Raw genomic sequence first — 25471 nt, forward strand, 5'->3', positions numbered from 1 at the left:
CTATATTAAAATAAATGGAGCTTGCAATGTTTGAAATGCAGCCTCGATACTTGGAACGCTTCTGCAGTACTTCTGGTTTGAAAGTGCTGGCAGCTGGAGCATGTTCATACTCCGGAAAGGGTGACACAACCACTTTGTCAGTACTATAATAGGTAGTGATAATACCTAATAGTAGAATCTCGATGATACGAATCTCACGGGGTAGCGGGAAAAAATCGTATCATCCGAAATTCGTATCAAACGAATTGAACAAAAATAAAAATTGAGGCAAGAAAATAGACAGTGACTGTTCATTTTCCATTACTGTCAGTGAAAGAGGTCGGTCGTAACGCACTTGTGTCTCTGTTTTTGGCCAATGCTGACAAATTCACGAGATGATTCATAATACCCAGCACATGCTTTCCATCCACCCACGAGTCGCGCGACAGTGTTCTAAAGCGAGCTTCTCCTAAAGCACGCAGGCGTTAGGTGAAGCCGACTTGCGGAATGGTGACGTGTAATGTTGCCAGAAGTTGTCCTGATATGTTCTCTCCACGTGTTCTGGTCGCTGTTTTCCGTCAGAGCGATGTCACACAGCTTCGCGGTTTTTTGTTGCGAGAGGGATAAAAAGGTCAAAACAGAGATAAGGTGATAAGGTTCCGGGAAGTGCAATCCCTTTGATCTTATCTCCACCACCACCACCATCAAAGGGAAAGGCATTGCTTGCATTGCGCAACATGATGTAAGGGAGCTCGTGGTGACCCAAGCAGCAAAATGTACTGAAAGGCGGGTGCAATAGGGGTGGACGGGCAGGTGGAAGGCCTTGAACAGACTCGTGAAACTAAGGAACATCGATAAGACACATACCGTCCACCCCTATTGCACTCGACTTTCAGTACATTGTGCTGCTTGGGGAGGATCGCCCTCCATTTTCGAAAGAAGGAGCAGCGTGACTCGCGCGCTCTCGCGTCACGGGGGTACGACCTCTGTCGCATCCTCGGCTTGTTCGTATCACCCGTAAAGGCAAGATAACGCGTTCGTATCATCCGAACTTGAATACATGGGAGGAATAGGCATTCCGGCCGGGACCGGAAAATAATTCGTATTATCCCGAAATTCGTATCATCCGTGATCGTATCATCGAGATTCTACTTTAACAAACTTCCCCCAAGTGCTGCGTGCATCAGAATGCTGGACTAGAATTTATCCTTGTTTGGTCTGCATGATTTAGTTTCAGAATTTTAGAGGACACATTCGCCATAGTTTCAGTCGCCACTCATTAGTTCTACAATTGGAACTGTGAGCATGAACACTAAAACGTTGCATTAGTGGGAAATTTGGACTGCATGTGATGCCTTCACCACCATAATCAGTCACTGGTGCCAAGCGAGTTTGTTAAAGGAGCAGTGAAAGACCCCTCCATGATGTTTTTGTTTATGACTGCGGCGGATTACTCAACAGATGACGTGCATTCTCCCCCGTGAGCTCCCGTGAGCTGACGTGAGCTCCCCCGTAGCATTTCCACTGCTTCCAGGACATTGTAAGACAGTGGTTCTCAACCATAGATCTGTCAGGGACACCTTGTGGACTGACTGAAGTGAAGCAGGACACCATCGGGAGGGAGGTAGGGAGGTGCTGCGATGACAACTGGTTGAATGAATACATTAGATTAGCAGTGTGAGATGGTCGTATTTGTTTTTAATTATATACTGAAGCAACATTAAACAAAGGTTGCATTGCGTAATTTCCTTTGCATTATTGCCAGTTTATCAGTGCATGGTGCAGTCATACTTAAATCAGGGATGTGTTGCGATTTGCCACCGATGTTCGCAAAGCCGAACTTCAGGTCGTACAGTCGCCGACCGATTTTTCGGATCCCAATTTTTCGGACATGCTCGATTATTCACACTCATTCGCGGATCGGCCAGGGGTCCCATAGAGTTGATGTATAAGAACGTCCAAAATTTTGGACATCGTGCGGCCCCGTCGCTCGATATTTCGGACTCCGTTTGCTCAACCAGCGAATTTCTCTCTTGGGGTGACGGAAAATATTGGTATCATCCGAAATTCGTATCAAAGGAAACCAACCAACTAAAATATTGAGGAAAAAAAAATTGGCAACGATTGTTCATTTTCCATTACTCTGAGTAGAAGATGTCTGTCGTGACGCTTTTTTTTTGGCCAACCCCTTGATTCAAAAGGCCCAGCACATGCTGTCAACCCGCGAGTCGCGCGACAGCGCTGTAAAGCGAGCTTCGCCTAAAGTACACATGCGTTAGGCAAAGCCGACTTGCGGACTCGATGACGGCGGTGCCTCTGTCAGTGTACAGTTACGAAATGTCGCTTCGGGAAATAGAAGCTAATGTTATCAGGAGAGCTTGAAGCGCGTTAGGAAAGCGTCGACAAATTTTTCTAGCCTACTAGTGCTTAGTAAAGTTTATTTTGAAGTGAAATGCGGTTTTTCGGACTGCTTGATTATTCAGACTTTTGCGCGATCCCCACCGACTCCAAAAAATCGGACGGCGACTGTACTTGTAAAGGGGTCAAGGACATGATGAAGTACGTTTAATGGAAAGAACTACAATGAACGAGGCCCACTCACGAGCGGTGATGCCGATGACATTCCAATGTGGAGCACGAGTCACATAATCTTTAACAGTACCATTTCTAGCCCTGTAACTCGAGTATTACTGTACTTACGCGGCTGAGGTGAACCAAGCTGGCACAGAAATCCTAATTCGGAAGTCATGCATGCACAAACTTATCAAACTCCGTTTGAACTGTTGAGGGAACTTTTCAAAAAAGTTTGACTTTTTCGATTCTGTGTGAACTCGAACAGCTGCCAGTTCGCAACATCTTTAGTTTTCAGTGGGCGGGTGAGTGCGGTGCGTAAAATGTGCTGTCCTATGTGCAGCAATATGCTCTGTGCAGTTTGCACAATACATGCCAAATAGATGTGCAGACAGTGATTCATAGTAATGTCGCGCAACCCTGGTAGTCAAGGCCACAACCTAGTGAAGATTGTTCCTGCACATGCCTCATTTTTGTGACAGTTTTTTAAAAATTGAGTTGTGCAGTGATAGTACATTCTACAGTAAACGTACTACTAATAGTTATAACAATAGCATCGGTCCTAATGGGCTGCACTACGAGCTACGCAGGGTTTTCAAGCAACCCTCAATGTCCCTTCACTGCTCCTTTAAAGGAAGACGCTGTTCTCTCGCTCTTTCTAGTGCGATGCTTTATGTAACTGGATGTGTTTCCCTTCCTTAAGGTATACTGCCAAAACCTGTGCCTCTTGGCAAAATTGTTCCTGGACCATAAAACGTTGTACTTTGACGTGGAGCCTTTCCTATTCTACATAATGACAGAGGCAGACTGTGATGGCTGCCACGTCATTGGTTATTTCTCTAAGGTACGTTGGTCCTGGTGGATACAAATCTACGTCGATCACTAAAGTATGCTTTGTGTACTGTAGTTCTAATCAATGCTTCTTAAGGGATAGTACACCCTCCATCCTTTCCCCAAACACGCTTAGTGTACTACCTTTTTACTTGTAATATGTTACATACGGTCGAGCCCAAAACTTCAATGTAACAATCGTCATAAAGGCGCATGCTCGCAGTTGCAATAGTGAGAATGATGATGACTATGACACCAGATGACAAGCAATGGACGAGGTCATTGGTCTCAAGAGGTAATGATAACTGACAAAAAATTTTGTAGATGGCTCAACATAGAATCTGTTTGGATGTGTTGATTTTAGACATATTTTTCTAGCACTTAATGAGATTAGAATTCTTGCTTCAGGTCTCTCTATTGTATGAGTGACCAAAAAAGTGAATGAAGCAGTAAATGTGATTTTTTGTCATCTTCTGAAAGGTGTCTTTAACACCTCTGTCAGTCGGGCACATATACAGCATTTAAGGTTACAGCATTAAGAGAAGGCCGTAACTGAAATACGGCTTTAAACCCTGGGAGGCTGCCAGACAGTATCTGTGAAGGTGTTTTGCCGATGATGTCAGCACCGTTGAATGGAATGTAGTGAAATCACATTTTTTCTCGCTATGAGTACGTGGAAACAACGTTTGGTTTGCACTTAGCAAACTTGAAAAATACAACAGCAAATGATATTTGTTTTGAAGCGATTTCGATGCTTTGTTGTGTGTGCGCAGTTTTGGGTGCAGACGACATGAAGTGCAGTGGTTCAAGGGTGTGACTACGAACTGGCAAGATATAATGAGAAGCAAAGGGCAAAAATTCATCAGAAAAACTCAAGGTGTTGAGCATGAAAAATGTTGGCAGAACATTACGTCTCATAAAAACATGTTTTTTTAATTGAAGGAAATCTGCGCCATGTTATTCATGACGCTTGGTAACAAGGCTTTGGCAGTTTCGGGGAAATGCCATAAACTGTCTTGCGGGAACTCTGTTGCCCTTACATCTCAGTTTCGTCGCAAAGGCTGTGTGGCTGACTGTCTGTCAAGAATTTAATGACCGCATGCACTTAAGGCTGTAAACATTAAGACGCCGTAAGTGCGCCCGTCTTACGAGGGTGTAAGACCTAAGCTGAAAATATAACCTCATTAAGCACTAGAAATCTCTGAAATCTGCCGGTCAAAACGTGTCTCATGCAAATTGAATAATTCATCACGGCTCTATACAATTTCGAAAATGAATGGGGAATCTCATGGAGCGTGAAGGGTTATGTAGTACGCGTGTCTCAACAAGAGATTGCTTTACAGTTTCCATTTTATGATATGATATTTGAAAAGTTTTCAGATTTTCAAGTATTTTTGGATAACTGACACCATTTTGAATAAAGCTAAATTGAGCTAAAATTGAACTTAAAAGGAAACAAACTGCAAAGGAAATTTATGAGTGTATAACACAGACATTGATTGACAAGTGCCTGTGCTACTCAACTGTCAAGAAGCAGTAGGCCAACTGTGAGGCTTTGAGATTGAAGATTAAGCAAGATCTGTGAGGCATTCAACAACTGTTAATCATGACCATGACTGTGATTTTTATGGACCTGCAAATCTCTCGCATCATGATCAGCAGTGCATGCAAGAGCCTGACAGTGTCATGTTACGTTTGTCTTCATTTGGTTGCAGGAGAAGAATTCGTTCCTGAACTACAATGTATCCTGCATTCTCACATTACCACCTTATCAAAGACAAGGTTATGGAAGGATGCTCATTGATTTTAGTAAGTGGCCCACTTAGTATCGTTTAGTTGATGTGTGTGATATGTGTGTCCAGTGTGATCAGGAGACCTTCAGCCAATCGTATGAAATATGTAATTAATTGAACTATTTTTCAACTCATCTTACTTTTTATTTGCTAATAAAGGGTGATGACTGTATGTGCAGGGTGCTTGTGTTTACATGATACCGATATTGGATTAGAAACAGCCGGAACAGTTCGGTTCAGTTTCTGCTGAATTTCATTGCAATATCTGGTGATGGATATCTGAAAGTGCGTACTCCTTTAAGGATTTCTTAAGAAATGGACTTCCCTTAAACAATGACGTCATCCAATTCCACAGTCTAACATGTGCCCCCTATGCCCCTTTTAAGAGGAAAATTTCAGCTATGAATTTAAGGTAATTCGTCATCTGGTAATTACTACTCTCTTGGTAGTTATGTTGCATACCATGCAGTACAACCTGGAAAAAGTTAAGGAAAAGGTTTTGGGGTTAATAAAAACGGACACCCTGGAGATTGTCTCCAACTAATTTTTCAGACATCAAGGAGCCACAGGCGTAGAAGGACAGTCAAGGCCATAGCTGAAGAACACAAAGACAAAAAGCACTGAAAACGATCCCACTAAACAGTCTCCACATTATCCTACTAAATAGTCTGGAGTGTTTTTTGTCTTTGTGTACATCAAGGAGCCATAAGATTAGAGCTGTGCTTTCACTACCTCAATCGCTTTCTCACGAATCTCATCACAAGTCATCGAGAGTCCATTGCTTCTTTCTTGTCTAATGTGTTCGGCAACTTCCTCTTCGAGCTCCGGGTGCTGTCCTCGTTGGGGACTCGTGAGAGAATTTGGTATTTGCTTTCAAAATAGCAAAATTTCCATTGTGAAAGTTGTTGACAAATATTTCACTTGCCTGCGAATCGAATCTGAATAATTTCTTCAGATGATGAATCGAATTTGAATAATCAGAAAAGGCCCAATCCGAATAATTTCGAATGCCTCATGGTGAAATATTTTTTGGTGTTGTGCTCATTAGATGATGTCCTGCTCCAAACATGTGAGCCTTTTCAACCAGCATAACATATCGTGAGAGAAGGGTCCCTCTCTGTGTTGTGTATGGTAGGCTGCATTAGTGGGATGAACTGCATTGAGAGCTAGTCAACATGTTCTATGCAGCCTGCATTGTGTGCATCTCCTCATTTCTGTGTTTACATTGTGATGTGTGTACTTTTTTTTAGGAACTGCACATATTTCTATCTGTTACTGAACATAAGTATGAAAGTTGGGAGTACATTTACTGGAACCTGCAATGCACAGAGTATAGTGTTGACGATGAGCTCACAAAATTGGTGACTTTAATGACAGAATATTGTAAACAGTGTAAAACGGGCTTCACTTAACGCTCGTGAGTTATGAGGTGAAGCCGACTTGCAGAATGGAGCCGCATACCAAAAGACAAATGGCAAGAACGCGAAGTGGGCTTCACCTAACTCTTGGATGTAATGAGGTGAAGCCCAACTTCTCGCTTCAATACTATTCGAAAATTATTCGAACATTTCGAGTACTGAAAATAGTTTGTGAATAGCATAAGATATTTGTGTCATATTCAATATTTCGAATATTTGCACAACTCTACATATAATCTTTTGAGCAGCCTGAATTTTTAAGCAAAGCCGATAGTCACATTGTCTTTTCCAGAGCCTTAATTCAAAATAGCCAAAGAGGCTTCAAAAGTTGTCAGTATGTATGTGTTCCACTACTGCAAGTGAATGCAAAAAAAACTGAATACAGTTATTGCAAATATTTGTGGGTGTAGTCTTCTTGAGGCACACATTCATAAGCGTGATGGAACAGCAACACTCCCTGGTGGGTGAGAGAATTCCCCACAATGTCAACCGTGCTTAGTGTTGGAATGTGCTATAATATGTCTGTATTCACTGAATTCAAGCTCTTGATAGCAAGCAAAATGCAATGTCTTTGCCCTCACACTAAACTCAATTTTGGCACATGTTGTAGGCTGATATGTGTGGCCTGTGTGCATTAACTTTATTGACATGGCAACCTAGACAAAAGTATTGGATGTAGTAGTAACTGAGGCCAGTGTAGTAGAGAACGCTGACCAGAACAATTCTGAACAATAAAAATAGCTTCACCCCCCTAGATAATTTATTCACAAATGTAATGCTACCAAGCACTTTGGAGTTTCCCAAAATTAATGATTGATTGGCTGAAAAATACAAACTGAGAAACCAGCACTCAGAAGGAAGCCTGGGGCTTGATGCGCTCAACCAGGTGCAAATCTAGTCATGTCTCTCTTATCTGCACGTCTCAGTACCCACCCTCTATCGTCCAGATAAATTTCTGGATAAGCGAATAAAGTGAGGGGGTGCGTGCCGTTTCTTGTTCGAGCAGTTCTCTTGCTCAGGTAGAACGTCGTGCATTGTGGACTTCCTTACATCAATGCCCAGAGCTTCTTTAGCCCAGGCTTGAAGGCTAGAAATACTTGCACATGGTCTGGATAGCAGACTCTTGCATATCAACTGTTTATGCCCATATGAAACCGAACACACCTTGCGTTTTTTTGGTAGTTATCACTACAGCCCTGTCCAACCAATGTTTGGTGACTGACATCTAGCAAAAAGGAGTCAAAGAGTAAAACCTATGCAGGAGGCGACGTTCCTTGAAGACAACGCCAATGCCAGCAAATGCCAAGGATGGGTGCCATTTGCACATTTCTGTATAAGCGAATCAGAATGACACTGGTTCTGGAACAGTGTTTCCAGTACTTCATATCCGGATACGGATATCGAATTCGACGTAACCGGATAAAAAAGCAGTGTCAGCAAGTTCGTTTGCGATCACTCATATCGGATAACAAGTTTCCTGGGGAACTGAGTTCCAGATGAACGAGACATGACTGTATATTGTCTTTATGATAACTCTGAGGTCGAATTTTTGAAAAATGTTTTGGGAATACATAGATAGTTCAGACAATAAACTTTGCAATAAAAATGCTTGCCACATCTCCCTTCAAAGGGGTTGTGAAATGACCATCTCACCTTTTTAGGAGTAAATGTTGCAGCATGTGGGGCTCTGTCACCTGAATATGCTAGTCAAAGTTTCATGTCAACACAACCCCATGTTTGGATAGTTATTGCACACTGAACATCTGGCAGTGTGAGGGCCTCCATCGCAGTCTCCCTCAGTTGTCACGAAGCTAATACCATAATTGCAGGATTTTTATGTGCCACTGTACATTTAAATGCCCCCCCCCCTAAAAAAAGAAATACTAGATGCCAATTCCATCATGCAGATAAAAGGTTGAACACCAAATAGCACATACCTCATAGAGCACTATGTCAATGCATAAGGAATGTTCCTTGTTGATGTCTATTGATCACAGTCAATCATCTACTCCACTGTCCATACTTGGGGCCATTAAAGCCTGTCCTTGAAGCTTTGCAGTTGAAAATTCTGTTCTTTTGCTTCCTCAAATCAAACACAGAAGTATCTGGAACGCTGCTGAGTTTCCTTCCTGTTCTTCCAGCACAATAACTTCTTTTCAAAACACTTTTTTACTGCATTATAAAACGGGCGGAGAATAACTTTTTGGATAAAACATCAGTGTTGCCAACTGGACCACTTGTTACCCCCAAGTGACCAATGCTTAAACTTTTGTAGGCTATCTACTTAGTAAAGTAGAAAATAAAGTTGGATCTCCTGAAAAACCACTGTCCGACCTGGGCCTTATCTCATACCGTAGCTACTGGAAGAGTGTTGTGTTGGATTACCTTCGACGGTTTGAAGGCAAAGAACTCTCAATCAAAGGTATGCTTCATTTCTCTCCTTATACTGTTTCAAGCAGTATAGTGCCTGAGAAGATTTCGGGTAGCTTTAGATGCCTTTTAGTGCAGCATTAAACTGTGTTGTAACACATTTCATCTTGTGGAAAACTTTTAGACTTGAGCCAAGAGACTGCCATCAGTGCATACGACATTGTGAGCACCCTGCAGTCGCTAGGCATGTTGAAGTACTGGAAAGGAAAGCACCTCGTCCTCAGAAATCAGCTAAAACCGGTAAGGACAAAACACCAACATAAAAATTGGCTCGGTGTAATCATATCACTGGGGTCTCAACTTTTCGGTGTTTTGACTTGGCAAAAGTTAGGACCGTTGCACACTCTTGACCGTTGCCAAATGAGAACACCGAAAAGTTAATGTCGCATAATTAGCTTGCAAGTCTATAATACGGCCAACCCTGGAACATACAAGCAACGTATGGGATCCCCATAAAAAGGTCCACATGGCAAAATTGAAAGGTTACAAAATCAGACACCAAGATCCATGTTGGCTAAGAAGAAGCTGACCAGCTTGTCTTTGCCCTTTTGCCGTCCAAGATTCATATTTTCTGTGTGCAATAAGCAAGCATCAGTAACTGAATTAACATATCAAGTAGAATTAGACACATTAGAAAAACGTAGAAAGATCGATAGGCTCGGAAAAGTGTTCATACTCCCCCAAAACGTAACCTATATTTAGAGCCTGAAGTTTTCGGGAAATACTTTTTTCCCCAATTCGGGGGGTAAACATCGGGGGAATCAACATGTGCTCTAAATTCATGCGAATTCGGGTGGAAACACTTCCAGTATGCTAAATTAGGGGAGAAATTGGGCTCGGTTACTGAAACGAACTGTACTGGTTTGCTGCAAACAGTGATGTAATTGCGTTTGCTGCCAAACAAGCTAGTGTGCATTCCTACAGATGTTTCAGTGAGGGCAATTTGCCGGGTAAAAATCTGGTTTCATCCTAAAGAGGCAACCTCCAATTCAGGGTGCACACGGGGAAGAAACAGGTTAAATCCTAAAACTTCAGGCACTACCTATATTACACATGATGCATTCTTGCCGGGACGTTAAAAAAATTTGCATCATCCTGAAATTAGTATAGCCGGTGACCGTATCATCGATATCCTGCTGTACTGGTATTGTGTGTGTTTATTCAATTTATCACTCCCCATTCATCATCTCCCCATAAAGTTGTTGTATTCAATTTATCTATTTTACTCAAGCCAAAGCACAACAAGGTGTCGAAAGGTAGACCTTACGGGTGTTTATGGACCTCCTGCGTACCTTTCGATGGTCAAACTTACAAAAAGGCTTTTTCTACTTTGAGTTGTAGAAGCCTAAACAGACCTTGTTCACAGATGAAGCGATTAGGATGTGATTAATTTCTGAGGTACGCATACATACAGTATTTTTGTTGGCAATAATAATCTGCATATCACCAGTTGGTGCGTTTCTTAATCAGGCTGTGCGAAACTCTTTAACTCACTTTAAGAGGGTATACTACTGGCTTTCAAATGTAAATGGCATAGCGTGGCTGAGTGTTGTAACGAATACCATAGGCTACAAACGGTGCCATCCTGGGCACCAGTACATGGGACCCCCTTGCTCTTGAACCGCTACACCTTCGCATCTGTGCATGGGGTGCTTGGGTCAACAGGACAATAGAAAAGGAGGCCTCTCAAGAGGGCATTGGGAGTTCGTTCATTCGTGGCGTGCATCCGCGGATTTCTCTAGATTATTCTATATGTGCAACATGCAAATGAACAGTGTTGTTTTTCATTCTGCTGCAGTTTTTGCAAAACATATTTGAACTGTACATATATTAAAAGCTGTCAACCAAGACCAGCATTGTTAAAACCTGTCCACTATTTACCGAAAGGCAATGCAATGCCTGCTCCAGAACCCTGTCCATGGGGCTATGCAGGTAACATGCCCTCTTAATTTGGTCATGGAATGGACCACAGTTATGTTGCACAGTGTGTTACACAGTTGTCCTACAACTAGAGCTCTGGTTTTGAGCGTTTGTTGTCAAATGCTGAAAGTCAGCCGCTTAATGTATTTTGACTTAAATGGATTTTATCGGGTTTAACCCTAAAACACAAGGTTATTTATATACCGTAGTGGATACCGCTTGTAACGTATGTCGCGGGTCAGCCGAAAATCTGAACTGTATTGAAACCCACGTATAACGATATTGGCGGTTATCACTAATTTAATCGTTAAGCGAGGGACATCGCTACAGGAGGCCTGACCTGGGTCCTCGCTATCCTACGAAAGCTACGCGCTGCACGTTATCACGTGAGCTATGCTAACGACGGACGCTATGAAAGAATGTGTAAACACCATTATTTTATTGGAAGTGGTTTGTTTGCTTTCGGTTGCCGTTATAGACACGCACGACGTCACGTTCAACTGCGGCGAGGTGGGTGACTTAATGAGCAGGCAGCACGCTCAACGATGAAATTCTTGAAACACAAAGCAGCATGAAGTACAGCTGAAGCAGTACATGCAGTACAGCATGAAGCGCAGTTATGCATGCATCTTCAATTTGTTTGCTCGCTGTCAGATCATTTTGCGCTTCGTACTTGCACTGTCGACTGTGATATGCCGTACTTTCTGACAAGATGGCGTCTATGCAGGCTAGCTGGTGGATGAACTCCATAATGTAGAAGCCCGAGTCTGGGCACACAGAGGGATGACACGAATGCACGACTCAAAAATAAAAAAGACTTTTGCTTTGAGTTGTGCGTTCATGTCGTCCCTGTGTGTGCCCAGACTCAGGCTTTTACATTATGTCGTGCTTTCGCACGATGGAGGCCACCCTTCAGTCAAATGACTGAACTGGTCATCACCCTGCATGGATACAATGGAAAAGGGGGAAATTGTTGGAAGCAGAGTGTGGAGTACCTCAGTCCACCCTCAAGGTTGTCACCTATGCTGGCAAAAATGTAGGTCGCATACAGACTCTGACCTAAGACCGGAAAAGTGAGGCAGGTCATTGGGTACTTTGCTATAGTGGTTCCTGGAAATTCTTGCACAGATCCGGAAGCTCGAGGCCAGATAAATTAAGCTAAATTGCATGGACTGAAATCTGCCCCCATGATTTTTGTCCGGGTAGCGTGGGATCCGGATGAGATCACCCGGATCCCAGATAAACGGGGGTTGACTGTATTTTCCTGGGTTTTCTTTTTCTTTTCTTTTTGTAGTAGTACGTATAACCACTTTGGGAATTTGTTTTTGTCTAAATATCTCTGAAAAGAAAAAGTTTTTTTTTTTACACAAAGTAGATAAACCCCCACCAAAATTTCACAAAAATAAGTGCTACAGGCTGGAACTTTAAATGCGAGCAAACAGTCACTATAGACAAGATACTACAAGGCGTATCTCATTAAGATGCTTGTTCTGTTGGAGATCCCTCATTCATTGTCAAAAACATATTGCACATCTTGTAGGAACCTGAGCCCTTACCTGCAAAAGGAAAGAAGCAGCGTCCGGATCGCACACTTGACCCCGAGTGTCTACGGTGGAAACCTTACAGTGCCACCTCGCAATAGCTGTTGGATTTATTTCCAATTATTTTAATCTCGAGTTTTAGTCCTTTCACTGACATCCTATTTTTGTCTGTCTGTAAGGAAGTTCAAGTCAAGTGGACCAGCCGCGAGTGAATGTTGTGCAAAATATTTTATCAAGGGGCATGCCATATGGCAGTTGTTAAACTGGTGTCACCTTTGTTAATTAATAAAATATTCTTTATGAATTTACCACCTGCTTAGGGTGTGGCTGCACTTTCTTTTTCTTTATGTTTTGTGAGTAGCTGACAAGTTATTTAGGCTTTTAGTATCAGGGTTGAGGGTAACACATTTTTTCATATTTTCACTGTGTCAAGCATGAATGCAGCAAATCAACAAAAAAGCTTTTCATAACTCTGCAATAGTCTATTGTATGACTAAGAAACACAAGGTATTACTTGGTTTATGCTACAGGCACTGCTTATGTGGTAAGTACTTCTAACCAGGTGTACATGGTGACAAGCAGTCCATGAGTACGCTATGCAAGTAAGTCAAGCGACTGTAAGAATCTCTTCTTGTTTTCTCCGTTTGTGAAGGTCCTGCTTTCATTGAAAGTTCTTCAAACAACTGGAGAACAAGTTTGAGGTGAACCATGTGCATTCCCACATGGTCTCAGTGTCGGCGATAAGGGAAGTCTAAGTCGCTGAAGCGATGTACCCAAACAACGACTACATGTTTGACTAATAGGCTATTAACGTGGCCTCTCTCTCTTCACATCCTGTCATGTGCAGAGGCACACTGCCGCAGTGGATTATTCAAAATTGCAAGGTGGAGGTGAGGTTGTTAAATCTTTACATACCATCATCAGCATACGAGACTCCGACCCCCCCCCCCAAAGGGGGTGCGCAGGTATGTGAGGCAGGGGTATGTATCATCAACGATTTGGGCAGGTGCTAGGGTGGTGTAGGGGGGCCTAGATAAATTACAGCACCGTCATAGCATATTCGCTGAAATTGTTCACCCAGTGAGGCTAACTCCTCCTAGCACACCATCAACTCCTTTCTAGCTGCTTACGTCTAGCATATTAGCAGACCTCCGTGAGTCATATACATATTTTGGAACATGAATGAGCCTCTTATGTTTCCGACATCCGTGTTACCGCAAGGCCTAAGGGCCCATGATGTGTCTCTGATGCAGCTTGTATGTGCTGTGAGCGCATCAAACCCTCATTCAGAGTGACTCATCAGATGCCCCTTCCTCGTACTTGTGTCGTATATATGTATATGTGGGAATGAGAAGATCTGTAGGTGTTCGGAATTAATGAAACTGAGAAACTAGGACGACGACTGCTCCCCTTGTTGCCCAAACGAAAACCAACAAGTGATTTATTGATCGTGATCACACGCCCCTTCTACTCTGTTCTTCCTCCCTCTTTTGCAGCATCTTCCCGCGCCATTTATGCCTCGATATCTGCTTCCAGGCGATGCAGTAACTGTATCAGGCGCCGAATTAGCGATCCGTTTACCTGTACGTGGCAGCTCGCATGCACGGACTACTCCGTTGCGTCCCAATATCAGCCGGTGGATGTGCCAAACATCCAAGCTTCCAAAACATTTTTGGCGATCCTGTGTTGTGTATGACGACAACATCTCCAACCTTGAGTTTTGTTTCTGGTTCACGCTTAGCAAGATGGGGGGAACAGAGCTGTAGGAGCTACTCCTTACACCATCTGGACCAGAACTGTATGCGTATCTGTTCTTGGGTGCTGGAATACCGCCGGCGTTCCGCTGCGTTTTGCGATGTGGTGGCTGGGCTCGGTGGACATGTGATGTACAAGTTCAAGGTGAACAGTGCGTGTGACACCACATGTGAATACAACAATGTAGACCTTCTGCTTGCGAAGTGCGTGTGAGACGTACGAAGGCCCGGCGAAATCAATTACTGCAACATCAGACGGATGCGTCTGGGTGATTCTTTCTCTGGGCAGCGAGGCCACTGGTGCGGTTTCAGGTGATAGTCGTCTCTTGCATGGTAGACACGTGTGCAGCGTGGAGCGAACTGTTTGATGGCCTTTGAGGATCCAGTACGGTTGGCGTATTTCACTGAGGGTGTCTTGGACTCCCAGATGATGTACCGTAAGTGTTGGTGTGTGTCCAGGATGACCAACACACCAAAGCGGTGCTCCTACAGAAGGAGAATAGGGTGGCGAATCTAATTGGAATCGCCCATTTGCTGGAGCCAACACCCTAAATGAAGTACGGCAGTCTTGTTGAGGAAGGGCTGCAAGGTCAGTATCGTGGAGGTGTGCGATATTGGAGCGAATCCTTGTGCTTGTGTGTTGTGTACCCAGACGGCTCTGGCTGAAGTTAATTCATCTGCTGTAAGTGGCCCTGTCGTTCATGACTGCGGGTAGCGCTGATTGTTTATGTACCTGAGCATGTGAGCCGGAAGCCTTGAGACATGCTTCAGCGAAACGTGATCCGTCAAATGAAGAGGGAGGTCCGTGCTGGCCGCGACTGCCGCACAACAAACTACTTATGTCGGAAGGAACTCGACATCGGCCACAGGAGCGGTCGCGGAGTTCAACTCTTGCAATAGCCACTGCGGACCGGCCGGACCACCACAGCTCACTCTCGAACAAAATTTTCATGTATACGCCTCTGGTTAGTAGTTCCACAGGATTGTCTTTGCCTTCGTAATGACCCCATTGTTACGCATTTGTCAGCCGTCGTATCTCGGTTGTGCGGGTTGCAACAAACAGCGGCTACTTGTCAACGTCATTCTTCACCCAGTGCAAAGCTATTGTCAAGTCGAGGTAAAGTTAGAGACTTCAGTGGTGCTACGCGGCCTTTGGCGATGAGTAAGGAAACCTCGATGTGGGTGTTGTATGTTCAACTGCGAGCGTACACCACGACACGATATGCCCATGGGCTTGCGCATGGGCTTGGGCATGAGCAAGCTGTGACGTGAGTACCCATCTTGATTGCCGTACCTCCGAAAGTATCGTTCTCCCATGTGTGCTATGCGTCAAGCAGTGGTGGCTCTAGGGAAGAGTCCCAAGGCCGTTTTTCCTTTCACAACGTCTGGAACAGTGGGCGCGCTGTAAGAGCGAACGTAAAGAGGAAACCCCAGGGATGCAGTCGAGAGAACACCTGCAGTACCCCTTGTCTCTTGGAAGGTGTGTCTCTAGCGAAGGCCTGGACGGACCACGCGGGGACCCAAATCTCGTAGAATTGTTTGTCCCACGGCACACCCAGTACCCAAAGCTCTGACCCCGTGTCAGAGACGATGTATACGCTTCCATCCTATAGAGACTGCTCATCAAGGACTGGAGAGCGCCAGTGACTTCAGCTGCAGTGAGGTCCTCTGTCATCCGCATTATTCGTCCTGTTTCAAGATGCCAGTGGTTGTCCGCTCCGACTAGGATGTCAACACTCCGGGAAACACACGACGTCGACGCAGGTCGCGCCTGTAACATGCGCATTAAGTGTGGATCCAGAGGATGGCTCAGGGACCTGCATATCTCTGGAATTGTATGAGCCTCTAACTCAAAGTTGGCTTCGAGGCCTGTGGTGTTTACGGCGGTGATCTTCGGGCAGATTGCCGTGCTGACCCAAACAAGTAGGTGGCTAAGTTCTCTACATCGATCATCGGACATTGTAGGCTGACGGCAAGGCCCTCTCTGATAAAGGTCCCTGGTTCGTGAAAGGTTTTTGGCACCAAAATGTTTGGAATTAACGAAACGCAGGGACGAGGACTACGACTGCTCTCCTTCTTGCCCACTGAAAACCAACAAGTGATTTACTGATTGTGATCATCCGCCCGTTCTTCCTCCTCTTTTTGCAACGGTAGGAGAGAGTGATGAGAGTGAATGCGTGTCCTGTCTGTCAACTGATGCTCCTAGGCAAGTCATCAGAATGCAGATGCAGCGGGATCGAATTGGTCAAGGCGTTTGACCAGTAATCGATAGATGCAGCGTTCAAATCCAACCGCTGTCTGGCTTTTTCAATGACTGCCATATTTCGACTCCCCTTTTGTTCGAATTCTATTATTCTACCTAGTTCCTTGGTCACCTTCAGGTTCTAATTAAAGAAGTTGCACTGCATTTTGGAACATGACTCCTATATTTACGGTATCGGCGTCACCGCAACCGTGTTGCAAGGCCTAAGGCAGCGTTCACACGGGGCAACTTTTTGCAGCAACTATGAGCAACTTTGGAGTTGCTGTCAGCCGGCAACCTCCAGCAACTCGAGTTGCTCCGAGTTGCTGCGAATCGCTCCCGGACCGAAAACTTGAGAAGTTGCTCGTGCATCGGCCAATCAGAGAGGGAAGCATTGCCACGTGACTCCCGATGGCGTTGTGGGTTTCGTTCGTGGGTTCATAGGTTCAAATCCTGGAGGTGCAGCTAAAAAATAACTTTTTCTTTTTTACGAACTTCACGGAAACATATCAGTTGCCACTTCTGGACGGCAATAATGATCTATTGGAGCAATAAAACTGACTGAAAGTTGATAAACAGCAGCTAAAGAAAAGATTCCACCAGTTCGATTCGAACCCACATTGTCCGGTCGCCATAAGGTTGCTTATGGGTGGAGCTACAGAGTTGCTGCGTGTGAAAGCGGACTCGAAATTGCTCAAAAGACGTTGGTTTGAGTTGCTTCGAGTTGCTGGGAAAAGTTGCCCCGTGTGAACGCCGGCTAAGGGCCCATGACATGTCCCATATCCAGCTAGTATGCACTAACAGTGCAACAGGCCCTCATTCAGAGCAACTCACTTTGGGTTGAATTCTGCTTCATTGGAACAGCTCTTCCCAGTTCGAATTAACGCAATAGTACTGCATTTTTGAACATGAGTGAGAGTAGTAAGCACTGACCACGACTATCCAGAAGCACACAGGGATGTGGACACCATTAAATTAGCAATTAGAGCTGATTAGGACCCCCACAGTAATTGGGACCATCCAGGGAGTCACCACACTAATTGGGGAGCGTCTAACTCGTGTACACACCACCCTGCATGTTTCCGGATACTCGTGGTCATAAAAAGAAAAAAGAAATAGATAGAATAGAGTGGAGAGAAACAATTCATTTGAAAATCAATGACGCCGTGTCGAAGAAACCGCTCCGGAACGGCCGAGTGACCAGCGACCGCCATGTTGCTTGTTGATGGCCGGTAGTTGAAGATATCGATGACAGGAGTGATGAGAGTGAATGCGTGTCCTGTCTGTCAACTGATGCTCCTAGGCAAGTCATCAGAATGCAGATGCAGCGGGATCGAATTGGTCAAGGCGTTTGACCAGTAATCGATAGATGCAGGGTTCAAATCCAACCGCTGTCTGGCTTTTTCAATGACTGCCATATTTTGACTCCCCTTTTGTTCGAATTCTATTATTCTACCCAGTTCCTTGGTCACCTTCAGGTTCTAATTAAAGAAGTTGCACTGCATTTTGGAACATGACTCTTATATTTACGGCATCGGCGTCACCGCAACCGTGTTGCAAGGCCTAAGGGCCCATGACATGTCCCATATCCAGCTAGTATGCACTAACAGTGCAACAGGCCCTCATTCAGAGCAACTCACTTTGGGTTGAATTCTGCTTCATTGGAACAGCTCTTCCCAGTTCGAATTAACGCAATAGTACTGCATTTTTGAACATGAGTGAGAGTAGTAAGCACTGACCACGACTATCCAGAAGCACACAGGGATGTGGACACCATTAAATTAGCAATTAGAGCTAATTAGGACCCCCCACAGTAATTGGGACCATCCAGGGAGTCACCACACTAATTGGGGAGCGTCTAACTCGTGTACACACCACCCTGCATGTTTCCGGATACTCGTGGTCATAAAAAGAAAAAAGAAATAGATAGAATAGAGTGGAGAGAAACAATTCATTTGAAAATCAATGATGCCGTGTGGAAGAAACCGCTCCGGAACGTCCGAGTGACCAGCGACCGCCATGTTGCTTGTTGATGGCCGGTAGTTGAAGATATCGATGACAGGAGTGATGAGAGTGAATGCGTGTCCTGTCTGTCAACTGATGCTCCTAGGCAAGTCATCAGAATGCAGATGCAGCAGGATCGAATTGGTCAAGGCGTTTGACCAGTAATCAATAGATGCAGGGTTCAAATCCAACCGCTGTCTGGCTTTTTCAATGACTGCCATATTTTGACTCCCCTTTTGTTCGAATTCTATTATTCTACCCAGTTCCTTGGTCACCTTCAGGTTCTAATTAAAGAAGTTGCACTGCATTTTGGAACATGACTCTTATATTTACGGCATCGGCGTCACCGCAACCGTGTTGCAAGGCCTAAGGGCCCATGACATGTCCCATATCCAGCTAGTATGCACTAACAGTGCAACAGGCCCTCATTCAGAGCAACTCACTTTGGGTTGAATTCTGCTTCATTGGAACAGCTCTTCCCAGTTCGAATTAACGCAATAGTACTGCATTTTTGAACATGAGTGAGAGTAGTAAGCACTGACCACGACTATCCAGAAGCACACAGGGATGTGGACACCATTAAATTAGCAATTAGAGCTAATTAGGACCCCCCACAGTAATTGGGACCATCCAGGGAGTCACCACACTAATTGGGGAGCGTCTAACTCGTGTACACACCACCCTGCATGTTTCCGGATACTCGTGGTCATAAAAAGAAAAAAGAAATAGATAGAATAGAGTGGAGAGAAACAATTCATTTGAAAATCAATGATGCCGTGTGGAAGAAACCGCTCCGGAACGGCCGAGTGACCAGCGACCGCCATGTTGCTTGTTGATGGCCGGTAGTTGAAGATATCGATGACAGGTGGCCACTTAGTTGCAAGGCATCACACCAGATGGTGCCACCGTCATAGCTCTATGAAAGAGAACAACAAAATACTAGTGGTGGGAAAAGTTTCAACAAGAAAGACACTGCTAAACAAGTCTAAACATGCGAGGGCGCATACAAAACACCGGGGAAAAGGCCTAACCGCTACTGCAAATGCTAAACATGCGACAGCACGAAGAAAAGGCTTAAGACGGAGCGCTTCCCAAGCAAGCAATGGCAGATGGCCGACGGTTGGCAAAAGGTCGGATGACAGTTGGCCAACGACTCTTTTGGCCATCCAACGTTGGCGCAGCGTTGCATAGTGATAGGCAGAGCGAGGATTGGAAAGAGGTCGGCCAGGGTACAGATCCGTATCAAGAAACGAGCTCGTTCGCCAAGCACTTGCCAAAGCTTTGATCAATCTCGCCTGTGGAAGAGGGAAACGTAGAATGGTCTAGCGCTCCATACGTTCGACTTTCGATGGACCAAGAGAATTTCTCAAAACTAAAGCAGTAAGAAACCGAAGCATTACCTTCATGGCTAGTTAATACGACAAGCAATTCATCATTTCAGTATCGTTTGTGTACGCGCCAAATTAAACTTAGACACGCCTCACCTTCATTTTGACACACACGCGAACAGGTCTCTCGAATTTGCGGAAGCTCGCGAGACAAGTAATGTATAGTATCTGTTTTTCCTCAGGAAACGTTGTAGGAAATACGAGCGACAAACAAATAATGGTATATCGTTACTTACGCCGCGAGACAATTGAGTCTGAAAATGAGGGACGCCGCAGGAATGCTTTGGTCTGTATCTTGGCACAAGCTTGGCACAACGTAGGCTAGCCAATGCTTGGCAAATCGTAGGCCAAGGTACAGATCCGTATCAAGAAACAAGCTTGCTGGCCGATGATGTACGAAGCAAGGCCAGGTAGGCCAGCCTAACTATAGCCTAGCTTGGCCCAGTCTTTGTTTGTTGCTTGGGTTAGCCCTGCAACATCGCTATGAAACTCGAGGGCTAACACAAGATGAAAACAGCAACTAGGAAGGCACTGCTAAACAAGTATAGACAGCACAGATAGCACACACATCGGGGGAAAAGGCATAAGGGGATCGATTAGGCCTAACTGCATCGACACCGCAGAACAGCTAACACAAGATGACAAATGTGATATACTGAGCGTGCGAGCTTTGGACATGCTCATTGTCATGGACAAGAAAAAGAGAATAAAGTGTGAAATGATGAGGGAAGGTGGTGGATGCATAATATCAACGATACCACAGGCTACCTAATTTGGCGACGATTGGAAAACTTCCCTGTATACTGACTTTCTGCTGCAATTCTTCTGCACATTTTCCGTTCACCGTCTACAATGTCGGGATTACTGCCACCACCTCTACACTACTATCGTTAATCCTATCGCTGAGTGACACAAATTTTGTCAGCGCCGTCAGCAGCTTGGTGAACCACTTGATGAGTATGTCCCAGCTCTCCGAGAACTTGCCAGCGCCTGTGACTTCGGAGCAATGCTTGGTTTCATGATCCACGATCAGATTGTTGAATCAACGAACATACCGCATCTTCGTGATTGCCTTCTACTAAAGGGCAGTACGCTTACTTTGGCTCGCACAATTATGCTTGCACGGCAGTTTCAACAGTCACAAAAGGAATGGAGGGAATTTGCTGTCGAGAGTGAGCACAAGGAAGTTCAATGAGTCGCAAGACAGCCTGCAAGGAAATCTACGCAGAAGTGACAGGACGATCGCTTGAGCAAACGCTCTACAGCGCAAACTCAATGTTTTCGCTGTGGCTCTGGGAATCACTTGGCGAATTCTCCTTCATGTAAAGCCCGTAATCGGAGATGCTCCGCATGCAACAAGGTGGGGCACTTCCGTTCCTGTTGCCTCTCTCTAGGACATCTGTGTGAACTTACGAATGAAGTTCCGTCACACGATTCGTTTACGAACTCCGAAGTATGAACTACCATACAGTTGGATACTTCTTCTCCAAAGAAAACTGGGATCTACGTTACGTTGTCTGTCTCAGACAGGGACATACGTTTTCTGATTGACACGGAATCTTCAGCAACGTTATGTCTTCTTCTGTCTACGAGGCGCATTTTGCATCCTTGTATCCTCTGAAGCCGTACGATCTGTGAGCCTGTACGATTTCTCCAAACGGTCTATTCTCATTTAGGGATGTTTTTCGGCACCAGTCAAGTACGCAGCTCGTTCGGCGTGTCTGAATTTCTACGTAGTATCCAATGGCATGACACTTCTTGGCATGGACGCTTTCACGTCGTTGGAGTTATGCATCTACGGCATAAGTCTGTCCTGCTTTAGTGCTACTGCGTGGACGGTCACCGTACCGCCAGCAGTTTCAGCTGATTTCGGATACCTTTTTGATGGAACTCTGGGTCTTTCCAAGCACATGCACATGGGGAAGATATGTTACGATGTCAAGCCCATTACCGGAAAGTTACGCTGCTTACCGTTCACAGTGCGTGAACATGTTTCCCAAGAATTACGTCATCTGGAAGAACAGGACATAATCCAAAAGGTCACAGCTTCAGAGTGGGTCTCTCCAATCGTAATGGTAAAGAAAAAAGATTACTCCATCCAGCTATGCGAGGACCTACGTAAATCCAACAAAGCCATCATTGCGGACTGTTTCCCACTACCATATACAGAGAAACTGCTTAACGCCTTAGCCAGCGCCATGAAATTCTTGAAACTGGATCTAGCATCCACATATCATAAAGTTCCGCTACACCCCGATACAGTAATACCTCGTTAACATGAACTTGCATATCTCAAAATCGCGGTTAAGTCGTAAGTTCCTTGTGTCGCGAAACGAACGCTATGTATTTTTGACCCCTTATCTCAAAGGATTTTGTGGAGGGCATTCGGTTATCTCGAAATCTTTGCAAAATACTGTCCCCACATGGCTCCTCGCTCATGAGTTAGAGAGGAGAATGTTAGAGCTGAATGGGAGAGGGACCTAGTGAGATCGCTCCCGCCCTCCCACATGCTCCACTCGGAAGACGAGAAAGGGGAAGACAGCGGCTGCGCAGTTGCAGTCCCGCCATAGCGTGTTTTGCAGCCGAGCATTGTGGACGTCCCACAAAGTGGCGGTGCAAAAAAAGTGCAAGCCACTAACCCTCGAACATAAGGTCGCCGTAATTAACAAAGTTGAGAAAGTGGCCGGAGCAAAGTCACCATTGTCCAGGAAGTTGGGATTCCTCCTTCAATGCTGTCAACTATTTTGAAGAGCAAGCCACGTATTTTCGACGCTTTCCACCAAAGCTTTTCAAGCACGAGGAAAAGGATGCGAAACTCGAAGTTTCCAGACGTTGAAGCGGCACTCTTACTTTGGCTGAAAAGTGCTAGAGCGACGAACCTTCCTGTGTCTGTGTCTGGTGCAATGATGGTGGAGAAAGCTGAGTGCCTAGCTCTACAAAAGGGATACACCGACTTCGCTGTGAGCAATGGATGGTTGAACAGGTTCAAGAAAAGGAACAACGTGGTCTCGAAGACGCTACATGGGGAAGGCAAGGCGGCCGACGGTGAGACCGCCCTAAACTGGCGTACCCACAGACTCGCCGAACTGCAGAAGATCTACAGTGACAGAGACGTTTTTAATCTAGATGAGGCCGCCCTCTTCTATAAGATGCTGCCGAGACGGACCTACACGATGAAGGGAGACGCATCCACGGGTGCAAAGCAGCGGAAGGACCGGATTACGATTCTGTTTGGAGCGAACGCAACCGGCGAAGAGAAATTGCCTCTTCTCATCATTGGCAAATCGAAGAATCCTGTGTGCTTCCAAAATTTCATGGCTGCCGAAAGATGTCATATACAAGTCAAACAAAGCAGCATGGATGACGGCTGCAATCTTCGAGGATTACGTCTGCGTTCTCGACCACAAGATGGCTAAAAACAAGCGGAAGGTCTTGTTTATTGTGGACAATTGCCCGGGACATGGCAAGATCGACAACTTGGAAGCGACCTGGTGGAGTTTCTGCCACCAAACCTGACATTTATTTATTTATTTATTTATTTATTTTACCCTCAGGGCATACGCATTTCAGAGGGGAGTGGTGTACAGAATGGTTATTGAGCATAGCACATAAATGAAAGACACTAAAGGTTGGCATTTCACACAGCAGTCAATCACTCGAATAGTGCACACATACCGCATTTTTAAACAACTGAGACGAAGAGGTAGCCGTCAGGGAGCCGGGAAGGCAGTTCCAGTCGATCGATGTGCGTGGAAAAAATGAGTCTGAAAAGCCTTTAGTAGAACATCTAGGAATTCCTACTTTTTGTTGATGGCTAGTGCGATGGGAAATATATGTGGGAGAAAGTAAAAAGTGGTTACGTAGCTGACCGTTGTAATAATATATTTTGTGAAAGAGGCATATGCGGGCAATTTTACGACGTATGGCGAGGTCGGGAAGATGGAGTGTGGATTTCATAGAAGATACACTGGACCGTTGATGATAGTTACCGCAGATAAAGCGAACTGCTCTCCTCTGTATGTTTTCAATAGAATCTACAAGTACGCTCAAACCCGGATCCCAAACCGAGGCTGCGTATTCAAGTTTGGGCCTAACGACAGATTTATAGAGCGTTAGCTTGAGGTCCAGTGGTGCTTGACTAAAATTACGTCTGACGTAACCAAGAGTACGATGGGCATTATTTGTTATATAATTAATGTGAGCATGCCATGAGAGGTCACTAGTGATAAGGACCCCCAAGTACTTATAACACTGAACTTGCTCAAGTGGGACGTTCTCTAGTAGATACAGAGGATGACGTTCGAAGTTCCGAGAAATTCGCATGTGTTTGCACTTACCGATATTAAGTTCCATATGCCATGTCTTGCACCATGTTATTATGTTATCTAGATCTGATTGTAATAGGGTAATATCTGAGATGTGAGAAACTTTCCTGTAAACGACACAGTCGTCTGCGAATAAGCGAACAGATGAAGACAGTACAGATTGCGGCATGTCGTTAATATAGATTAGGAAGAGAAGGGGACCGAGGACTGAACCTTGTGGCACACCGGATAGTACAGATGTTAAGCTAGAATTCGTGTCGTTAACTGTGACATATTGGCTGCGGTCAAGCAAAAAAGAATGAATCCAAGATAGGACGTATGTGTCAATATTGAGTGTACTTAGTTTATGAAGTAGTAATCTGTGAGAAACCTTGTCGAATGCTTTAGAGAAATCAAGAAAAATACAGTCAGTCTGGAATCCACTGTCAAGGTTCGAACTCAAGTCGTGTAAAAAACATACGAGCTGAGTTTCACAGGAAAATGATTTACGAAACCCATGTTGGCTGTCATGAAAAAAAGAGTTAGAATCAAGAAACTGAAATAAATGTGTACATATGATATGCTCCATAACCTTGCAAGGAATGCTAGTTAATGAGATGGGACGGTAGTTAAGTGGAGAGCTTTTATCACCGTGCTTATGAAGGGGAACTACCTTCCCAACTTTCCAGTCGTTAGGCAACAATCCTTGTTCAAGAGACTGCTTGAAAATCATTGACAGAATAAGCGATGAATAACATGACGTATTCTTTAAAAATTTAGATGTTATGAAGTCAGTACCACAACTGGATGAGATCTTCAGAGAGTCAATAATACTTTCAACACCACGACAGTCAAATACAATTGGGTCCATAGGAATGTAATTGGTAGGTAGCAGGGGGGGATAAGAAAATACAGTGGAGCTAGAGAAGGAGCTTACAAAAGCATTATTGAATGCCTCAGCACACTGAGAATTAGTTAAGTCATCACCGGATGAGTTACGCAGAGCAATGAAAGAGTCCCGATTTTTGTCTTTATTGACAAGATTCCAAAATTGACGTGGATTAGTCCTAAGCATGTGGGGAAGAGACAAGCTGTAAAAACGGGATTTAACTTCTTCCGCAGCCTTCTTATATTCTGAGGCAGCCGCATGGTATCTATCCCACTTGAGGACGTCCTGAGTAAATTTTGCGGCGCGGAAAAGTCGCTTCTTTTTATTGCAAAGCCTTCGGAGCGCTGTATTGTACCAAGGGGAGCGTGACTGACAGGACAGTCTCACGCGAGGTATGTACCTCTCGA

The 25471-nt window shown here is 44.7% G+C and overlaps 1 protein-coding gene across 3 annotated transcripts in view; it reads left to right on the forward strand.

Annotated features, from left to right (window-relative positions):
- Positions 1 to 12792, forward strand: part of LOC135385449 (histone acetyltransferase KAT7-like) — a 51250-nt gene extending 38458 nt beyond the window's left edge. For all 3 annotated transcript variants that reach the window (XM_064614766.1, XM_064614767.1, XM_064614768.1), the window contains exons 16-20: positions 3254 to 3394; positions 5097 to 5190; positions 8868 to 9014; positions 9147 to 9262; positions 12483 to 12792. In XM_064614766.1, coding sequence (XP_064470836.1) covers positions 3254 to 3394; positions 5097 to 5190; positions 8868 to 9014; positions 9147 to 9262; positions 12483 to 12584 — 600 coding nt within the window. In that variant the 3' untranslated portion in view covers positions 12585 to 12792. The remainder of the gene's footprint in view (positions 1 to 3253; positions 3395 to 5096; positions 5191 to 8867; positions 9015 to 9146; positions 9263 to 12482) is intronic.
- The last annotated feature ends 12679 nt before the right edge of the window (positions 12793 to 25471 follow it).

Source organism: Ornithodoros turicata, chromosome 2, assembly GCF_037126465.1.
Source record: "Ornithodoros turicata isolate Travis chromosome 2, ASM3712646v1, whole genome shotgun sequence".
Classification (NCBI taxonomy): domain Eukaryota; kingdom Metazoa; phylum Arthropoda; class Arachnida; order Ixodida; family Argasidae; genus Ornithodoros; species Ornithodoros turicata.